Below are 18,644 nucleotides of genomic sequence, written 5' to 3'. Positions count from 1 at the left end.
GATACCATACTACAATAAGCGGTTCTGATCACTGGTCAGTTTCAACCATATCACAATAAGTCTGTCATTGGATGAGGCAGGAGCGCCACTATAGAAGTTTGTATGGAAATCTGAAGATTTCCCAAGGGGAACATCCCTCAGTCAGAACAGAAGAGCTGGGACAGTCAGTAACTTAACAGCAAGCTTGGAATGTGACTGACTCTTTCCTAGGTCTTCCATCCTTTCACAGGCGCGGCCTATCGTACAGTTTCAAATTTCTGTATCAAATAGTCCACCTCGGGAGAAAGTCCAGTCCGAGAATTGGACCGACTCTCTACTATCTGCAGTTCTCTCGGGTCCATTTAAAAAGTCTTTGGCAGTGTTTGGGAATACCCTAGATTTACTACCGCCTTATCGGTTCAATTTGGCAATGGGGATTTTTCTTTGTAATTTATGCCCTAATACATCATCTGAACAAGAAAGATTGTAGGTGTGTCACGGGCAGCGAAGCAGGGCACGGAGGAATGCCTTTCTATTGGCTGCAATGCTTTCCTCAAGCTTCTATATATTTTAGAGAGAAAAGAAAACTATTTCAATGGAAGATTTTATTTAATTTCAATTACGTTATCTTTATGTGTAAAATGTTTGTGTTGTTTTCAGTAAAGCACTATGCCCTAGATTCATCAAGGTCCCGATTTGCGAGTCCTTAATAGCGATTATTAAGGAATCGCTATTAAGGACTTGCAAATCGGGATTCATGTAGAAATCGCAAAATAAATTGCGATTCCTACAGCCTCCTTATTTGCGATTAGCAAATTGCTAATCGAAAATAAGGAATAACTCCCCATTCATTCCTATGGGCCTAAGGCCGATAGGAATGAATGGAATCGCAAATAAGGATGCGATTTCAGGGCTGCAGGGGTGTCCAAAGGACACCCTGTTGCACTCCTGAAATGACATTGGACGCAGGTGTTACGCACACACATGTCCCAAGGACATGTGTGTGTGTAACATACAACTTAGAAAAATGCATTTAAGTGCATTTTTCTAAGTTTCCGCTATTTACCATGAGGTTTCACTTCGCGGTAAATAGCGGCCGAAAATTGCGAATTCGCTATTTTTAAATGTTTCATGAATTGCATTTAAGGAATCTCAAATAGAGATTCCATAAATGCAATACATCGCAATTTTGCGATTTTGCTATTACCGATTTTTGCATTTGGGATGATGAATCCCAAATGCAAATATTTCGCTCGCAAAGGGCCAGATTCTCAGAATCTGGCCCTTTGCGAGCGCAATTTTCAATGATGAATCTATCTGTATGTACTTGCTTTAACTACCCTTTTCTCTTGTGTGTGTGTGTGTATAAAAAGGAGGCCATTATGGTTTTCTACTAAGATCTCACACTAAATTAGGTTACAAAAAACCTTGTACATTTTCCGAAAAAACTTTAGGTAAAGTGACACTAATGTTACAGTCCATAATCCAAAAGACATTCAAATTCACAACCGTCACCTCATGCACTGTTTATGCCTTCTCAAATTTCATCAATGGTGTTCCATATAGTCCATTAGGCACATACACCTAGATTCATCAAAGTCCCGTTTTGTGAGTCTGTAATAGCGATTCATAAGGAATCGCTATTAAGGGCTTGCAAAACAGGATTCATGTAGGAATTGCAAAAAATATTGCGATTCCTACATCTTCCTTATTTGCGATTAGCAAATTGCTAATCGCAAATAAGGAATAACTTCCCATTCATTCCTATAGGCCTACAGGCCCATAGGAATGAATGGGGAGTTATTCCTTATTTGCGATTAGCAATTTGCTAATCGCAAATAAGGATGTGATTTCAAGGGTGCCAGGGGTGTCCAAAGGACACCCTGTAGCACCCCTGAAATGCAAATTTACACAGGTGTTGCGCACACACATGTCCAAAGGACATGTGTGTGTGTAACATGCAACTGAGAAAAATGCACTAAAGTGCTTTTTTCTATTTTTTCGCTATTTACCAAGAAGTCAGACTTCGTGGTAAATAGTGGCCAGAAATTGCGAATTCGCAATTTAAAATTGGTTAATGAATTGCATTTAAGGAATCTCAAATAGAGATTCCTTAAATGCAATTCCTCGCAAATATGCGATTTCGCAAATAGCGATTTTTGCATTTGGGATGATGAATCCCAAATGCAAAAATTGCGCTCGCAAAGGGCCAGATTCTGAGAATCTGGCCCTTTGCGAGCCGATTTTTCGTTCATGAATCCAGCTGATAGTTCCTAGCCTGCACTCACACATTATAAGAAGCTTGCCTATGGACATGAACTATGCCCTGCAAGAGAATAGGTAATACAGAACTAGACCTGGAGGTAAGCCCGCTGTGTGACATGCACAGCTTATGCCTTGCTTAGTATTAACGGTGACATGGGCATTAAAGGGCACAGTTTGTAGCTATGTGCATAATGTTGCATTCACAGGGCACAGACGTAGATTACACTATGTGTATGATACGTACAGGAACACTATGCATATCTGGGGACTCCTCTACAAAGGGGCCTGTGGCATTCAGGTTATAGCCTGCAGACAGTTCCTTCATATAACGCACAAAAGGTATGGCTTATAGCCATTCACTATGCCCACTACATACAAGTGCATGCTGGGCAAATCTTGCAGCCTTACTGCTTCGTTCTTGCAACATCTTCTGCACAACTCTTTAAACGATCCTACATGTCACTTACATTACAATATATGTAGCAAACAATGGTGTGTAATGAACATAGCATCATTAGCTACTGTAATGTGATGAGGGACAATCCACCAAGAAAATCCCTAAATGCTACAAAGACCATCAACACAAATCTGAGATGCATGGCACATTATGTGTGCCTACATATACCCGGGTTGAAGTGATGTATACTCTTCTTCGACTTCTTTGTACCACTGTCTCATTGTGACATCTGACAAACTTTCAGATTATCACCCACATCAATTACATCACATTCTGTGTGTCCACTCACCATGCCAACAACATCAACTGAAGCATAACTACAGACAAACTGTTTGCAGAAGTAAATCTCAAGTAACCACCACCCATACAAACGCCACAATAGACCCCACAAAATCACCTAAAGCTACACCAAAAGGGAGTTCCTATTCCCAAGCAGGCCTACACTTATGCAATTGAGCAAATCAGGGAGAGAACACCAAGCCAGTGTTATACCTGCAATACTTCAATGGAACTCTTCTGTCGAATTTTAAGCCATAGACCTCAAATCCTGAGGGAGGACTACTGGTACCACACCCACCCGTGGACATAGAGGCAAAGGTTGTCAAGTCATACATGGGAAGGGAGGAAGTCATGCTTGAGTTTTATGATATGCCTTGTTTTGCACAATTGTTATGTCCTATTCCTACCAGAGAGTCAGAGAGACCAGCCCATCAGAAAATCTCCGTTTTCCTAGCCTCACTTTCCATGTTAGGCTGAGACCCTTCTCCCTCATTGTTCCCAGTTCTGAAGCAGGGTGATTCCAATGGCACCTCCTACCCCTTCTCCTCTGCTAAGGCGGAGGATCACCGCCCCATTGCTCTTTTGAGCATTGGAAAAAGGAAAAATAAAATAATAATAACTCAATGTTATTATCATTTTATTTTTCTGAAGCAGTTTTACGGGGCGGGACAGGGACGGGCTGGGCTGTCATCACAGCCAGCAGGGGGAGTGGTTGGGGCTCTTAAGTGCGCATGACAGTTTGTCCGGTTGACTTGGGCCGGCCAAACAGTCATGCGCACTTAGTATGCTCTCTACTGGGCTGTAATGCACAGCCTGGGTGGAGAATATGCACAGGCTCCCACTCCACTCTCTGTCTGAGTGCTGAACCATGGTGCTCAGACCAATCACGACGCTGCTGTCATACTGGTGACAGCGGCATTGTGATTGGCTTAGGGAGGCCTGTGTGCTTCTTGCTTCCAGTTCAGAGGGAACAGAAGAGGATGGAGGAGAGGTGGCAGCCAGCAGTCAGGTAAGTGACATTTTATATTTTTTTCTCCCCCGTGCCCCACCTGTACTACTTTGTGGCTGCCACCAGATATAGTGGGCGGTTTCTCAGGAAAATCCATAGGGAATCATAGGGAATCAAAGAGACCTCTAGAAAGAGTGGCGTGCATGCCCCAACATGCATTGGGACAGTAGGAATAGAACAGGGCTGACACTCCCCTCCATCATTGACTCGGACATAGTCTGGAAAATCATGAATCGGGGCGCAAGGTAGCTACGCTTTGTTATGCAATGTTTTCTCCTCTGTCAACTGTCAACTGATGCTATATTGCCAATACCTAAGGCAAGGTTTGAGGACATGATAACACATATGGTTCTAAGTTCATCTAACTTCAAATTTGTATGTGACTTTTTTGAAGAACTGAAGTCCACCGAGGGCTCACAGTGTATAAATGTGTGATTCTTATCCTTCCGCAGATCCTGCGCCCAGATGAGCACATTGCCAAACAACGCTTCATCAGCGGGAGAAGTGTGCTGACCAAGGGAATAGCGGAGTGGCTGTCATTTGATGTGACTGAGAATGTCCGGGAGTGGCTGACCCGCAGAGGTACAGTATGTTCACATAGCCCTTCTCTCTCTGCAGCATCACTCTGACAGTCAGGGAGGTGATGAAATTGCTCTGTATGATAGTTTCATTTATTGCTCTGGTTCTAAATGCACAGCCCCACATGCATCCAATATGGGAATGTCTGGCAAGCCAGCGGTCACACTAGGCAGATCATTATTAGGCCTCAGCCACAGCCACAGGCGACCATGAACACGGACTCATTGCTTAAGGGGTGGGGTGCCAAGAATGTCAATTCTGGGTAAGTGGTCATAAATGTAGACCCAACTCAGCCCCAACATACTGGAGCTAAAGGCGATACAGTGTCACTGCAAGTATGCCAAAAGCGCCTTCACAGCAAAGTTGTGCTAATACGCATAGGAAGCATGACAATCGAGTACTACATTCAGGTACAGGAAGGCACTCCTACTTCTCAGCTGATTGTCATTGGGTCCAGTGATGTCAAATACATCTACTGGCAGAACATTTGCAGGGGGAGGACAACAACTTCACAAATCAAGATTAATACTCTATCTAGAACAATAGTTTAAAAAATGGGAGAACCCACTGATTGATCTGATCTGATTGATTGATCTGTTTGCTAGACAGAACAAAAAGTCCCAAAGTTATGCCACCAGGTACACGTGGTGGCTAGATTGGTCAGAGTCATTTGTTTAAACTTTCTTCTCACTACAATCATGGTGGAGTTTGGGTGTCAGTATGAGAAGTCTTGCTTGGCAGTTTTGCTATTCCTTGGTGTAGGAATGTCCAGAGTTAGTATTTATTTCCGTCTTGTTTTTCCTTGACCCTCGGAGATGTTTAGTTTTTCCTATACGTATCTAGGAAGTCCTGAATGAACAGTTTTGTGCATTATTCGGGCAGAGATGAATGATCCTTGTGGAACCCCACAGTATAAGAAATGATGGGATTATTTTACATGGTCAAGTTTTCTGAATTCCAATCTATCTGTAAGGAACGAACAAAATAAGTACTGTTGATTATATGCTTATTCTGGTTGAGAAAGTGTTATGCAACGGTTGCATGGTTTATAGAGTGGAATGCTGCTGCTATACAATCACTAAAAGCCAGATTTCTCATTTATCTAGAATTCTGAGGCAGTCCTCTACAATGTGATGATGAGTTGTGTATTCTGCACTGTGCTTGTTTTCATTTAGGATGTTATTCCTGGATATGGTTCTTGTGAGCGTTTAGATGTTGAAAAGATGGTTTAGTTCACAGATCTTTCAGGTATAGGTGGAAGAGTTATCTTTGATCTAACTCATCATGTATTCTTCGAATTTTCATTTGAAAGAATTTTATTTTTAACGCTTTTATTCGAACTTAAAATCTTAGATTGTTTACTTGGGTTTGCAACGAATTTTAAGGTTTGGAAGATAATTGTGGGTCTGTTGTTTGCGTCTCTATTCTTATTTTCGAAGTAGTTATTTTTCGAGTAAAGCACCCTTTTCTTGGAGGACCTGAAGGACAACCAGAGATTCCAAAAACCTCCACTTTTTTCTTTCCTTCCCGGAAAGGAGGGGTAGAAGGAGATGACATTAAAGATTAAATAATAGATGGGAGGAAAGGTGGAACAATGGAAAGATAGAAAAAGAATGTCAAAATTGAGAAATGATGGAAGAAAATGCATCTGTATCCAAGAATAGAAGGATGAAAGTGAAATATTGCGAAGGAAGGATCAACGTGAGGAAATGTGGCAGAAAGAATATAAGGAAGGGTGGAACAATGAAAAGAAGCAAGGAGTAATAGAAAGTTGTAAAGATACAGCATTGAAAGGAAATATGGAAACAGTTATGGATCATTAGAAGGAAAGATTGAAGAGACAACAGAATAAATGATTAAATAATGGAAGTATATTGGAAGGATGGAAGGAAAGATAATAATCACCATACTTAAATTGTGCAAGTATACCATGTGGTGTCTAGGCATTTATAACTGCTGCTAATTACTTCCCATCTCAGTGGTACTCATTTTGTGGGTCGCAAAAGGATTAAACGAACTTCTGATCTTTAGGCCATATTCAAATCTCTGCAACTGATGCAACAGTCTAGCATACCAGCTAAGAGCGAAAGAAGAAAGATCTAAATTTCAGAAACGAGAAAGAGAAAAAATTAAATAAGAGGGAAAGAAGGAAATAGAGAGAGGGAAAGAGAAAGAAGGTTAATGAATGAATTCAGAAGGTAAAAGTAAATATGAATAAAGAAAGGAGGAGCACAGAACGTTGTTGAGGTTGTTAAATATAGAGCTGAACATTTCTTCCAAATAATGTCCGAATAGATTTACCAGACTCGCCAATGCTACTGATTTAGGCAGTAAGCTGTTGTTTGTTTCAGCATCACTACCACCAATAGATGTATCTGATTCATCCTACTTCTTTTGGGGAGCAGTGGATTGAACTGTCCAAGCAGATAAAGCCAAGTCCCTGAGCAGGAAGAGAATTACCAACAACCCCCTGAAATATATGCAGACTTTGGAGATGCATGGCCTGCAGTTATCTCTGCTGGTGTGGTTGTTAATGAAGAGATGTTATCAAGGATAAGTGATGCTACAATGCTCAGAGGGCACTCACTTATGTCATGTTAGTTATATCTTTTGATGCCATTTATGTCATTCCATCTCATCTGGGTACCCTGTCATGTGATTTCCTACAATATCATCATTGTATTAAAGGTATCTATTTACCGGCGGTGGCATCAATATGCTAATTAGTGATTTTAAAATCTGAAAAAACTTGGCCCTCCTTACAGAAGATCAAGAAACGTTTCTTGCCATAACTATCCGAAGCAAGCATTCTATCAATACATCCTGCCATACATTATGAACATGATGGTACTGTAAACAGAAACCAAGGCAAAATCTCATTGGCAAATTCAATCATAGTACCACAATTGTGAATGTGTCTTAGATTTGAAGGAATACGGCATCGAAAGAGACCCCCGGATAGTCACAAACAGCTCTCTGTGTCAGAGCAACAAACAGCTGTACTAATTCACATATGAGTAATTTTGGAATACCGATCAAGTGATTTATATAGCAACAATTATCTCATTTCTAACTTCTATTTTTTGGCAGACATGTGAACTGAAGCACGGCGGGTTGACGTGACTTGCCCAAGATGCCAGAATGTGGTTAAGTGAGAAAGCCAGAATAGGGGTTTATGGCTCCCAGAGGCCCAGTCGGTAGTTTAGCTGCTTTGTAAACTCCCTTGCATACGTATCGTGCACATTTGCCAACCAGGTCCAACCATCTCGCTAAATAGAATATTTCCCTCTATGCAACTATAGGGATGTATGTAGTAGACCCTTGCCACTTGGCAGCAGTGGGGGAATACATTTGGGCTGGAAGTAGTATTGCCAGGAGGCAGAACCCAAGAAGGGAGGGTAGATGATGGACTTTCCTACGGTGTTCCGGGTGAGCAAGTATGAAGAGATACAGTGACAAAAGGGGGCTGGGCGAGTATCCAGGTGGTAGGGCATCAGGGGGCAGGGGAAGGGTGGTTCATCTTCTGCGTATCTTCTCCTTGCGCCATAGCAGCATAATAATGATATGGCGATGAGGTGCTATTTGAAGAGTACAGACTTCAATTCCATCTTAAAGTGGAGCAGGAGTGAGTATGCGTGACAGATTTCAGACACAGTGGCATTTTAGACCATTGCAGAAGATCTGGTATCTGGATTTCTCTTTTCTAGTGTGTCTGGTCTGTAGTTTGACAGTGCTGTGAGCTTTGCACATCTCTCGGAGGTACTGGTCTTAGATACCAGTTAGGGTGGGGAGCCGCTGTTGACTGCCTTGATGACTATTCAGCAAGTCTCTAAGTTGATACGAGCTCTAAGAGGTTGCCTTGCAGAGAACCTGGTTCTGTTTTTGTTATTTGTGGCTAAATCAAAAGATCTCAATATGTGACATGGGTTAATATAATTTTCCGATTTTCTTATAATTCCTGTTTACCATGTTAATGGAAATAGGAAAGAGCCCGGTCTACAATGTAAGAGGGCAAGACCCCTCTAACATACTTCCATAAAAGTCTAGAAAACAAATCTATATTGCGCTTGTTTACATAGTCGATACTTGTCTTAAAAGTCTGACATGGATCCAGCCCTCCTGGACTTACGACGGACTGTCTAGTTACCTGAATATTTGAAAATGGGATGCGCATGAAGTTAAGCTGACCAGGCTGGAGCCTTAAGTCCTGATGTAGAGTTTGGCGGGCGGGTACTCTGTCACAAACGTGAAGGATGTCCTGTCCGCCTTATTACGCGTACCATAGACTAGAATGCACTTATAATATGGCGGAAAGGGCATCGGCCATGTTTTGACAGAGTATATGTAAATAAGTCTCTTAGTCATCAAGTCCACTAATGATAAACATATTTGTAATATTTATGAAAATAAGGCGTTCCTTAAAAAAAAATCGTGGTCCACTGCCATTTTTTGCAAATGTAAAACAGTTTATTCGGTGGGCATCAAAAACAAACTCCTGTCTCTTCATCAAATGGCTGAAATGTTAAGCCTGTTCATAAATCTCTTCTCTCCATGCAAAGAAAATATCAAAATAGGTCCAGATGTTAGGAAACCACCCTAAACAGAAATTGCAAACCACTGCAACAGCAGAATTACTGCTCGAGCCTTCCATTCCAAGTGGCTGGAAACTCATCATTGTAAAGTTTAAAAGAGCCCATTACTGAAGTAATCAGTTCTACAATAATATTCATGCATGCGTCATACGCGGCCCGCTGGCATTGAGATGTGCTAAACCGTCATCACTTTTTACTCTGTCTCAAGAAGCTTTGACGTCGTTAAAAAAGAATCAGTACAATAGTGTAGGTGTTGTTCTGTACCATAATTAAGAGACTCGCGTGATTACACGTTACACTCTTTGTTTCTATAATTATAGAGTAAGTACACAAACAGTGCTTTGTCTGTGTGTGCTTTCATCATTAGAGTTTATCTCTGAGGCATATCTCATTTTAAAGCAGTGATAATGTACAAGGACTCTCTGTCCAAACTCTGCTAGTCTGGGCACTCAGCGCCTTTGATGCTTGGTGACCGCATTGGTGGCACCTGGCAGGAGTGCTGGCACTTACATTAGCAGGGGCGGCCTTGCCCTGACACGCGCCGCTGTCATGTTTCGAGGGAGAAGCGGACATAAGGATACATTTTTATGTCTGGCCTAGAAGCAGCTTTAGCTCGCTCGCCAACCTCCTGTTTTCCCCCAAAAATCTTTAAATCTCTATACATTTTAACTTCCATACAGTAGCTTTCAGTCAGCCTTCTTCTTCAACTGGTCCGTTCAAGCACTATTCACATTTTGGTTTCGTCCGCTTCGCCACAGAATGGGGCAGTGGGACAATCCTCTTCATCAGTTGGTCGTCTTACAATGTGAGTGACACTATTTTGCCTGATCACATGGGCCCGCCTGCCTAGATAATATTGCACCTCAATGGCAGGGTTGGTGCATCTGGGCTGCTGACCCACTCCTTTATTTTTTATATTTTTTTATTTTTGGAAGTTGCTTTTGCATACTTAATCTATTTTTACAAAAAATCAATACATAGGCAAAAAATAAATGTTGCACTCTTCCCAAGGCCAACCCTGTTGCTTTTGCCAATGCTTGTTATTATAGTGTTTCTTAGATGTTTTTTGAGATGTCAAGGTGCGTGATGGTAAAAGAATATTGGAATCAAAGCAATTAACATTATCATTCCACTGCAGCCAAAGTTCTCCTCAGCGGTCACCACTGTAGCCCAAGACCTACCCCCTGCTCTGGAACATAAAACTAAATTCATAATGTATTTGGGGTGCTCAGTAATAATAAGTGGCCACTTAAACAAATATTATAAAGGTGATTATAGGACTGCTACCAATATACAGTCTTAATCTATATTCTATGTTCGTATTGTCATCTCCAACACCAGTCTCATTTTTGAAGAAGAAATGCAACTACTGTTGACCTTTCTGGGAGGAGTCCTGTTTCAAATGTTTTACTTTTTTCTGTTTGAAGCTTCAATTTCTGGAAGCCTTTTTATTGACAGATAGCGCAGTCATGTTTTTTGTGGCTGATTCTGTATTTGCGTATTTAAAAATGTTTAGAATGGCGTGAACAGCTTTTAGTGTGTTTCAAATTCTTATGGAAGATATTGTACGCTTGATTCATATGATTTTATATCACCTTGGTTTAGTGACCCATGTTTCTTTCTTTCTTGATAGCCTTCACCTAGGTATTTTAGGTGTGGAATAAAATGCAATGCAATTCACTATACCGGCACATCACAGGCAGCAGCTCAATCTTCCGGTATACACAGGCATGGGCAGCAAAACAGAACCTTACTATTCACTCAAATCTAAAGTACTCAAAATTCAGTTTCCCCTCTCCTTTGTGAAACAGTAGGGTCCTTGCCTTCTTTGCTCCTTGCCGCAAGGCTGCAGAGTCACAGCTGGGAATCTGGGGCCTGGCGTCGTGGCCACCTCTGAGGGTTGTACACTGGAAGTATGGCAGGTCACTCAGTCTCTGGGCTCCTTAGCACCAGCAACCCACCCTGGTAGCAGAGTGTCAGAAGCCAGCTGAGATCAACATAAGGTCACACTTTTTGACCTTCAGTGGTTAGGTGTCAGGGTAGGAAGGAGGTCCGATGCCAGTAGCAAGGGACTTCTATGTTCAGCCTGGCACTGCGGCCTGGAGACTCGATGAAACCAAAAAAATCTTCGTAGAAGTGCTGGGGACCAAAGGAACCACCCAAGGTAAATAACCATGAATCCCACGGAGGCCGTGTGCAGAGTGGGAACACAGCCGTGTGCTCAATTCAAGTCAATGGGTAAATCGTGGTTGCAATTTTAAAGAAGAAGGACCCTTCCCAGTGGACCCTGAAGAAACCCCATGGAAGACAGAAGGTTGTGGAGCCACCCCACCTGTGGATGCCATAGGAACCAGGATACCTACATCAGGAAAGCAGGGTGCATAGGTGCACAGTGGAGTCTGAAAATGCAGTTGAACTCAATGGAGGACTTCATGTAGATGCCGCTGATGAAGAAGGTGAAAGTGTCCAGTGGATTCAAGATGATCTATGGAGACAAGAGTCGCCCAGGCTTAGCAACGGCAAGCCGATACTGTGCACATGGACTCGGTTCCAGCAGTGTCGACAAGGGATCCTGGCCTCGGACTCGGTCTGAAGACAGTGCCGGCCTCAAGGAGGCTGTAGAACCGTCACCTGTGTTACCGACCCTGTTGGAGATCAGGATCAGCAATCAGTGAGCTTGTGTTGCAGTGCCTGCGAATGCAGGGGTGTGACTCCTTCACTCCAAGGGCGATTCCTTCGGCTGTCTTTGGATGTCCACAGGACCTGTAAGGGGCCTGTAAGGAGGACGGACACTGAAGGTGCGGAGGGCTTGCAGAACGAAGAGATCAGGAGCAGACGGAGTCTTCCTGGTTGCAGTCTCAGTTCCAAAGGTGAAGTCCGATGTGGTCAGTCCTACGTGGTCTGCCCGACTCAGTCAGAATGTCCAGACGGTTAAAGAGAGCGCAGAGTTTGATCTGAAACGAATCCCACGATTAATCTAGGGACCCACCCTTAGGTAAGCCCTTAAGTACCCTAAGGAAAGGGTTGGGATGATTCAGAGGTCCCTCCCAGAAGAGAGGTTGGACACTCGGGCGGATACTCCCATGTTCTTTGTCCAGTTTCGCACCAGAGCAGGAACCAATGGCTCCCCGAACTGGTTTGAGCTGGAGTATGCTAGGAGGGCACCAAATGTGCCCCTCAAGCAGTCTGAGTGGCGCTGGCAAGTGCCCCCATCCTGTCCCAATACACTAAACCATGTCTCGGAGTTGGTCACACCTCCCTGTGACAGGATACCTATTGTTCTGCCTTTCCCTGCTCGAGCTTGGCTCAGCAGCAGGACAGCAGAATCATGTCTCAGGTCGGCAGCAGCCCTAGCTTGCTGTCCGGTTCTGAAAGACTGGTACCGGCAGCACTGAGAGCCTCTCGGAGGAGCTGTACAGTCCATGGAATCATACCTCCCACACTGTTTATGGTGTGAGGATATGATTCCAGCATGTTTGACACCAAACATGACATGGTTCGTTACAGCTAGTTTAGAGATGGTCATCGCATAATGACGAATGGCAACTCTATGTATCGTAATGGCTGATGCTCTTATAACCCGGGAGAATCGCGCAAAGGTTGTTGGGGTGTTCTGTTTGTGCAGAGGCATCCTCACACTTAGAACCGAGCATCTTGCCTTCAGGATTGAAAGGCCTGCCTTAGGGGTGACTTATAGGTTTTAGGTTCAGTGTCCTCAGATATAGGGAAACCTATATCTGCTGTAAATGCTGCTAGCACCAGCTTACACAGGCTGCAGTGGCAGGCCTGTAGTCACAGTTTGAGTGGTCTCCCATGGGTGGCATAATACATGCCGCAGCCCATGGGAGACCCCTGGTGCACCTATGCCCTGGGTACTTCAGAACCATATACTGGGAACTTATAAGGGTACACTAGTAGTCAATCTGGGATGTACCTAAGTACTCACCATAACCAATTTAAGGCAGAAAGAACAGGGACTGGGGTCTTAATTAGCAGGATCCTAGTCAGACTAGTCAGAAACAGAATTGTACCAGGCAAAAAGTGGGGGTAACCATAAAAGCAGATCCTACTTTCCTACTATGTTGAAGTAAGCTTCGAAGCTAATAAGACAAAAAAGGACGTCATGGTCTTGGTTAAGTCATGGATAATAAAAATGTAGTAATTTAAGTTTGATAAAAATGCTAAAACCAGACCGAGAATCTCACAAATTCAGTCCAGGACAGCCCTGATGTTATTTAAGTCGGTTATAATTCTCATAGGAAACACGCAAGTGCTCTGAACTTCAATCTGTTGTCGTCATGAAGTGATCTTGAATATATTGTTAACTGTAGACCAACGCGCTGAAAGGATGATAGGATTTCCCTTAAAGTCCATATTGAAAATGCGGGCTGGGTTACCCCATTCAATGCTCCAATTATGACTCATTGAAACAAAGCATTAAAGCAGATGCCTTGAAGCACTCATGACTCAACTACTAGAGAAGAAGTTTTTTGTGGACATGTCAAACCCAGCTAGTTGTCGTCCAATTGCTAAGGCCCGTTTTGTAACACAAATATTTAAAAAATAGCAACCATTTACCCGGGATAGTGGTGCTCAACTTGTCATTCATTCAGCACTATTGATCATTTCATCCTGCTAGAGGGATTAAGATTAATGTCAGGTGTGACCATGGAGACTTTTAGTTGGTTCAGTGTACAAAGGGTCAAGTTACTAGGGACTGTATGAATGCAGCGGAAGGAATATATGACGTTACAACGCATGCAATTACAACGCATGCTTTTACAACGCAGTCTTTACATTGCAGCTACCATTACATTGCATGATATTACAACACATTTATAAAAACTACCATTACAACGCATTCCGTTACAACGCATACCATTACAATTCATAATACTTTTAGGGTAACAGTAGGGTAAGTGTTGGATAGTGTAGGGGTAAAAATTACTATTCCCACTCCAGTGAGTGCAATAGTAGGGTAAGTGTTGGATAGTGTAGGAGTAAAAATTGCTATTCCTACTCCAGTGAGTGCAACAGTTGGGAAAGTGTTGGATAGTGTAGGGGTAAAAATTACTATTCCCATGTACCCCAAAACCCATACCCACCCTAAAACAAAAACAAATCTCCATTACTTACCTTATAATGCTTTGCTGTAGGGTTCCATAATTAGGCTGATGAAAATCAGCTATTTTTTCATTTAAGGGTAATTATTAAGGGAATTCAGGAACATTTGATAATCATTATCTGGCCTCAAAGAATAAGATTGGTGGTAGATAAAATGCCAAGAAGGCCAAGCTGATGTTGGCTAGCTCAAACGTTGTATTAGACATGGTAGAACCAGGCAATTAATCATTGTGGAGTAGACATTTCCGAAACGCGACCTAGGGCGTTACTCTCGACCCTACTCTGTCCATGGAATAACAGATTATCTCAGCCTCCAGAAGCTGCATCTGTTATATCAGATTGCTTCCGAAGATCCCAGCATTACTGCAGGAGAGGTGCAAGGAGGAACGGCCCGTGCAGGTAAGAGCGGTGGGGAGGGGTGTGGATTCGATAGACGATGCCGATGGGAAATTAAATAAATAACTAATTTTCCCTCATCATCTGTAGAGTCTCCCCCCCAACCCCGCCCCACTGCTGCTACCTGCATGGGCCGCTCTTGGGTGAAAGCCCACCTTTGTAAGGACAGTCTTAGGGGCATGCCTTGATTATGTTAATGATTTAACTGAGAATCCCTCCACCCTCTACGAAGAAATTACTCTACAGTCTTCAAAAAATCCAGCATTGACTATCTCCCAGGAGGTTGCACACTTCCCCAACAGTCGGTGTGCATGTCTGCCCTGACTTGTACATCTTTATGGGCAGTGACTACATTATATCTAATGAACCAGCATTACTAGAATCTCGGAACTGAAATAATCCATACCAGAGTGCTGGCAGTTCCCAAGTGGAGTGAACCGATTTGTTAAGTCGACCTCTGGTATCAGGCTGTTAGCAGAGGTTGGCTCTAACTTTCACCTTCACCTTCAAGAGAACGACGACCCACCACCACCAGCAACAGGCCGCCCGCAGAAGCTGGAACAAGATCACAGCAGACCAGCTCGCCACCTCCCTGAGCCAGCACCCTCCTGCCAGCTCAGCGAACCCCAGCCAGGCCGCCGACAACCTCACGAAGTGGATCAGCAACTGCGCGGACGAACTCGCCCCGCTGAGGACCCCGCCCAGCAGACCCGGCAGCAAGAAAGCCCCGTGGTTCACCGACGAACTCAAGAGCTCCAAGAAGAACTGCCGAGCCCTCGAGAAAGTCTGGAGAAGGGATCCTACACCGGACAACAGGACCACCCTCAAGCTGGCCACCCGGAAGCACCACCAGCTGATCCGCGCCGCCAAGAAAACTGCTTTCAAGGACCGGCTGGACAACAACGCACACAACTGCAAGGAACTCTTCAACATCGTGAAAGAGCTATCCAACCCCAGCGCAGGAAACAACGACATCACCCCATCGCAAGACCTCTGCAACTCCCTCGCTTCATACTTCCACAACAAGATCGCGGACATACACAACAGCTTCAACAACCAACCAACGCACACCAAGACCGAACAACCACCCCTCACCACCACCCTCCACGCCTGGACTCCGATCAGCACCGAAGACACCATCCGCACGATGAACTCCATCCACTCCGGATCACCGACCGACCCCTGCCCTCACCACGTCTTCAACAAGGCTGACGCTGTCATCGCACCCCACCTGCGAGACATCATCAACACATCCTTCGACACCGCCACCTTCCCTGAGAGCTGGAAGCACGCCGAACTCAGCGCTCTACTCAAGAAACCCACAGCGGACCCCACCGAACTCAAGAATTACCGCCCCATCTCGCTCCTCCCGTTTCCAGCCAAAGTCATCGAGAAGACTGTCAACAAGCAGATGGCCGCCTTCCTCGAGACGAATGGATCCCTCGACCCCTCGCAGTCCGGCTTCCGAGCCAATCACAGCACCGAGACCGCCCTCATCGCCGCCACCGATGACATTCGAGCCCTGATGGACAACGGAGAAACAGCGGCCCTCATCCTCCTAGACCTCTCCGCAGCATTCGACACTGTCTGCCACCGCACCCTAGTACAGCGCCTCAGCAACGTCGGAATCCAGGACAAGGCGCTGGAATGGATCATCTCCTTCCTCGACGGAAGAACACAGAGAGTCCGTCTACCACCGTACAAGTCAGAGGCCACCGAAGTCATCTGCGGCGTCCCTCAAGGATCCTCTCTGAGTCCCACCCTCTTCAACGTCTACATGAGCCCCCTCGCGGCCATCGCACGCCAACACAACCTCAACATAATCTCCTACGCCGACGACACCCAGCTGATCCTCTCCCTGACCAACGACCCCGCCGCCGCCAGAGCCAACCTTCACGAAGGGATGAAAGAGGTAGCCGAGTGGATGACGACCAGCCGCCTGATGCTGAACTCGGACAAGACGGAGGTCCTCATCCTGGGCTCCTCACCCTCCGCCTGGGACGACTCCTGGTGGCCTCCCGCCCTGGGCACCGCACCCAAACCGACAGACCATGCACGCAACCTGGGCTTCATCCTGGACTCCTCCCTCTCCATGACCAGGCAAGTCAACGCCGTCTCCTCGGCGTGCTTCAACATCCTACGCATGCTACGGAAGATCTTCTGGTGGATCCCCACCGAGACCAGGAAGACTGTCACCCAGGCCCTCGTCACCAGCCGACTGGACTACGGCAACGCCCTCTACGCCGGTACCACCGCCAAGCTCCAGAAGAGACTCCAGCGGATCCAGAACGCCTCAGCCAGACTCATCCTCGACATCCCACGAACCAGTCACATCTCCGGACATCTGAGAGACCTGCACTGGCTCCCCGTCAACAAAAGAATCACCTTCCGCCTCCTCACCCACGCACACAAAGCCCTACACGACCAAGGCCCGAGCTACCTCAACAATCGAGTCAACTTCTACGCTCCCAAACGCCACCTCCGATCAGCCAACCTCGCCCTCGCCGCCGTCCCCCGCATCCGAAGAGCGACTACAGGAGGAAGGTCCTTCTCCTACCTGGCCGCCAAGACCTGGAACTCCCTCCCTCCCGACCTGCGCCTGACCCAAGACCACCTCTCCTTCAGGAAGAAGCTGAAGACATGGCTGTTCGAGCAGTAGCGGCACCCCCCCACCCCCAGCGCCTTGAGACCCTACGGGTAGGTAGTGCGCTCTATAAATGTCAGTGATTGATTGATTGATTGATTAACTTTGGAATGAGCTCCGATTAGAGTTGGAAGTCTGTTGCCATTTTGGAAAAGCTGAAGACGTATGTCATTGTACGAACAGCTGTCTTTAACCGCATGCGCGCTAGCGGTTTTCCCGCTGCGATTTGCAAAAACCCGCGTTACATGACGAGCTCAGCTCGTCCTCCGCGTAGCGCAGGTTACGCTCATGACGAGCTGAGCTCGTCATGAGCGTAGAAGGGGTTAAAAAGTGGTGCAGTCAAAAGGGGACACCTGGGGCAAAATGTGTAAGGAATTGGCATAGGGCAGTGCTGCAAGTTTTCTTGCTGCACTTCCCCTTTGCCAATGTGAAAGGGCAGGAATGCACTCTATTTATGAAATATGGTGTATTCCTATCCCTTCTCCCTGCGCTAGCACACAATTTAATGTCTAGCGCCAATATAGGCACCCTTGCACCATGGTGCACCCGTGCCTCCGCTGCAGGCAGGCAGGATTGTTTTTGTGCAGAAAGGAAAACCTTCCTGCACAAAAACAATCCAGGCACCCTTGCACCATGGTGCACCCATGCCTCCTCTGCAGGCAGGATTGTTTTTGTGCAGGAAGGAACCCTTCCTGCACAAAAACAATCCAGAGAGGCATTTTCCTCTTTCTACATGTGCTGCAGAATGCAGCATACATGGAAAGAGGAAACAACGAGGAGAAATAAAAAATATTTCTCCTCGTTACGCCTGCTCTGAGGCATAAGGTTGTGGCACTGCCCCAGGTTTACATGATTAATTAAATCTGGGGCAGTGTCAAAATCCATGGATGCTGCATGGGAAAATCCACCTTAATGCCCATGGAACGCCTCCTTGACGCAAAGTAAGGCAAGGCTGCAACTTGCGCTGCTTTGTCTTACTCCATATCTACCAGGCCATGCAAAGCCATGCAGAGTGATTTTTCGTCGCTTCATAGATATGGTTGAGAGGGTGCCGCTGCTGGAGCGTCAAAAATAGTGCCGCCAACTGGCGCAAGCCTCTCATATATAAGCCCCGAGTTTTATAGCAATATGTGGATATAGTTTTAAAAGTAAATACCTATAAATAGAAGGGCAATTAATGTAAATGATTAGCCAGATGTTAGAAAAGCAAGATGATTCAAATTATATGACGCTTTTATAAAGTGCCATATTTGAGGTATGTCTAACTTCTTCATGGATTATATTGGACTCAAGGCTTGATCAAGGCATTTACTCCCAAGG

General features: G+C 45.2%; 1 protein-coding gene across 1 annotated transcript in view; it reads left to right on the top strand.

The window, feature by feature from the left end:
• TGFB3 (transforming growth factor beta 3) overlaps positions 1-18,644 on the top strand; it is a 130,087-nt gene that overhangs the window by 91,958 nt on the left and 19,485 nt on the right. The window contains exon 3 of the mRNA XM_078659936.1: positions 4,442-4,571. Coding sequence (XP_078516062.1) covers positions 4,442-4,571 — 130 coding nt within the window. The remainder of the gene's footprint in view (positions 1-4,441; positions 4,572-18,644) is intronic.

The sequence above is a fragment of the Lissotriton helveticus genome, chromosome 9, assembly GCF_964261635.1.
Source record: "Lissotriton helveticus chromosome 9, aLisHel1.1, whole genome shotgun sequence".
Taxonomy (NCBI): domain Eukaryota; kingdom Metazoa; phylum Chordata; class Amphibia; order Caudata; family Salamandridae; genus Lissotriton; species Lissotriton helveticus.
Note: the sequence above shows the minus strand (reverse complement) of the source record. Positions and strands in the feature narration are given on the sequence as shown.